Genomic DNA, 1,672 nt, shown 5'->3' with positions numbered 1-1,672 from the left:
TCTAACTCTGTCTCTCTCTCCTCTCTCTCCCACTCCCTCTCTCCCATCATCTGTCTCTCCCTCCCTCCCTCTCTCTCTTGCTCTTCCCCCGCCCCCTCTCTCTCTGTCGTCTCTTTCTCTCTGTTGCTGCCTTGCCTTATTGTGTCTGAGTGTGAGGGGAGTGTTTGAGGTGGGGGATTGAGGGTGAAGCAGTGAGGTGGACAGTTCCCTCTGTCTGTCAGCATCCCGCTCTGATTCGGAATGCTCCCGTTTGTGTATGTCCCCAGGTGTCTGTCTTAGGGAGTGAGTGTGGATGAGGTTGGGTGGTGGTGTTGTGTGTTTTACTGTCACCCTCCGTGCTCCCCCCTGGGCCGTCTGATGTAGTTGGAGCATGCTCAATGTGCTGTCCCACTGACGCTGTGAGACAGTCCCCTTCTGCTGCAGCCTGGAGTCACAAGCTGTGCCCACCACCCTCCATCCCCACTGGACGTTGTTGTTGTGGCTATGTAAATGCAGGCACGTGTTAGTGAGCTGTCCTTGGCGATTCTCAGAGGGTTCTGACTCCTCTCTCTGTCTCTCTTTTCTCTGGTTGTGAATTCACAGCAAAGAAAGGTCCGGATGGCCTGGCTCTCCCCAATAACTACTGCGACTTCTGCCTGGGCGACTCGCGACTCAACAAGAAGACGGGCCAGTCCGAGGAGCTGGTCTCGTGCTCCGACTGTGGACGCTCAGGTATCCCAGACTCCTGGCTTGGTGTGCTGGACACCATCCCAGGCCGGCCATTCAGCCCAGCAGCAGCTGCTGCTCCCTGTAAGCCTCCCCTCTTCCAGCCATCCTGTTCTCCTCTCTCCCCCCACCCACCCCCCCAAAAAGCATATTCACACAGTGCCTCCCTGTGGGAGAGGGGGAAAGGAGGGACATTTGGATTGATTGAGGATTGTGTGACATCAATGCCCCCGCCTCCCCTTGTACCCGCGCGCACCCCCCCACAGTCGATCAGCGTGTATTGAAATGCCCTCCTTCGTTTCCTGGTCCGTGAGGGGCCTGTTCCACCTTTCCTCATAGAGGCTGTGGCCGGTCACTCCCAGTCCCACCCCCTGTGTCCCCACCAAACCGTTCCCTGCCTTGTGCAGTGTTTGGTGGGCAGGGACGGGCAGTGCCCAGCCTGCTTTCTAACGGAGACCCTGTTGTTATCAGGACACCCATCGTGCCTGCAGTTCACCCCGGTGATGATGGCGGCTGTGAAGACCTACCGTTGGCAGTGCATTGAGTGTAAATGCTGCAATCTGTGTGGAACCTCAGAGAATGATGTAAGTACAAGGCCGGGGGCGAGGGGCCGGGGGCGAGGGGGAACTGATCAACTCACTGTCCTGATAGCACAGGAAACCACCTCCACACCCCACAACCCCCCTCCCCCTGGGTGTGGGCTCGGTGATCGTTACCCCTGGGGGGGGGGATTAGAGCTCAGCCCGAGGGTATGGCATCAGGGGCTCTCACCCACAGCAGCACTGAGGGAGGGGGGCACTGTCGGAGGGTCAGTGCTGAGGGAGAGCCGCACTGTCGGAGGGTCAGTGCTGAGGGAGAGCCGCACTGTCGGAGGGTCAGTGCTGAGGGAGAGCCGCACTGTCGGAGGGTCAGTGCTGAGGGAGAGCCGCACTGTCGGAGGGTCAGTGCTGAGGGAGAGCCGCATTTT

At 59.2% G+C, this 1,672-nt stretch overlaps 1 protein-coding gene across 1 annotated transcript in view; it reads left to right on the top strand.

The window, feature by feature from the left end:
- Window positions 1–1,672, top strand: part of LOC122546357 (zinc finger protein ubi-d4-like) — a 9,061-nt gene that overhangs the window by 4,422 nt on the left and 2,967 nt on the right. The window contains exons 2-3 of the mRNA XM_043685093.1: window positions 583–711; window positions 1,177–1,289. Coding sequence (XP_043541028.1) covers window positions 1,209–1,289 — 81 coding nt within the window. The 5' untranslated portion in view covers window positions 583–711; window positions 1,177–1,208. The remainder of the gene's footprint in view (window positions 1–582; window positions 712–1,176; window positions 1,290–1,672) is intronic.

This window comes from Chiloscyllium plagiosum, unplaced genomic scaffold, assembly GCF_004010195.1.
Source record: "Chiloscyllium plagiosum isolate BGI_BamShark_2017 unplaced genomic scaffold, ASM401019v2 scaf_769, whole genome shotgun sequence".
NCBI lineage: Eukaryota > Metazoa > Chordata > Chondrichthyes > Orectolobiformes > Hemiscylliidae > Chiloscyllium > Chiloscyllium plagiosum.
Note: the sequence above shows the minus strand (reverse complement) of the source record. Positions and strands in the feature narration are given on the sequence as shown.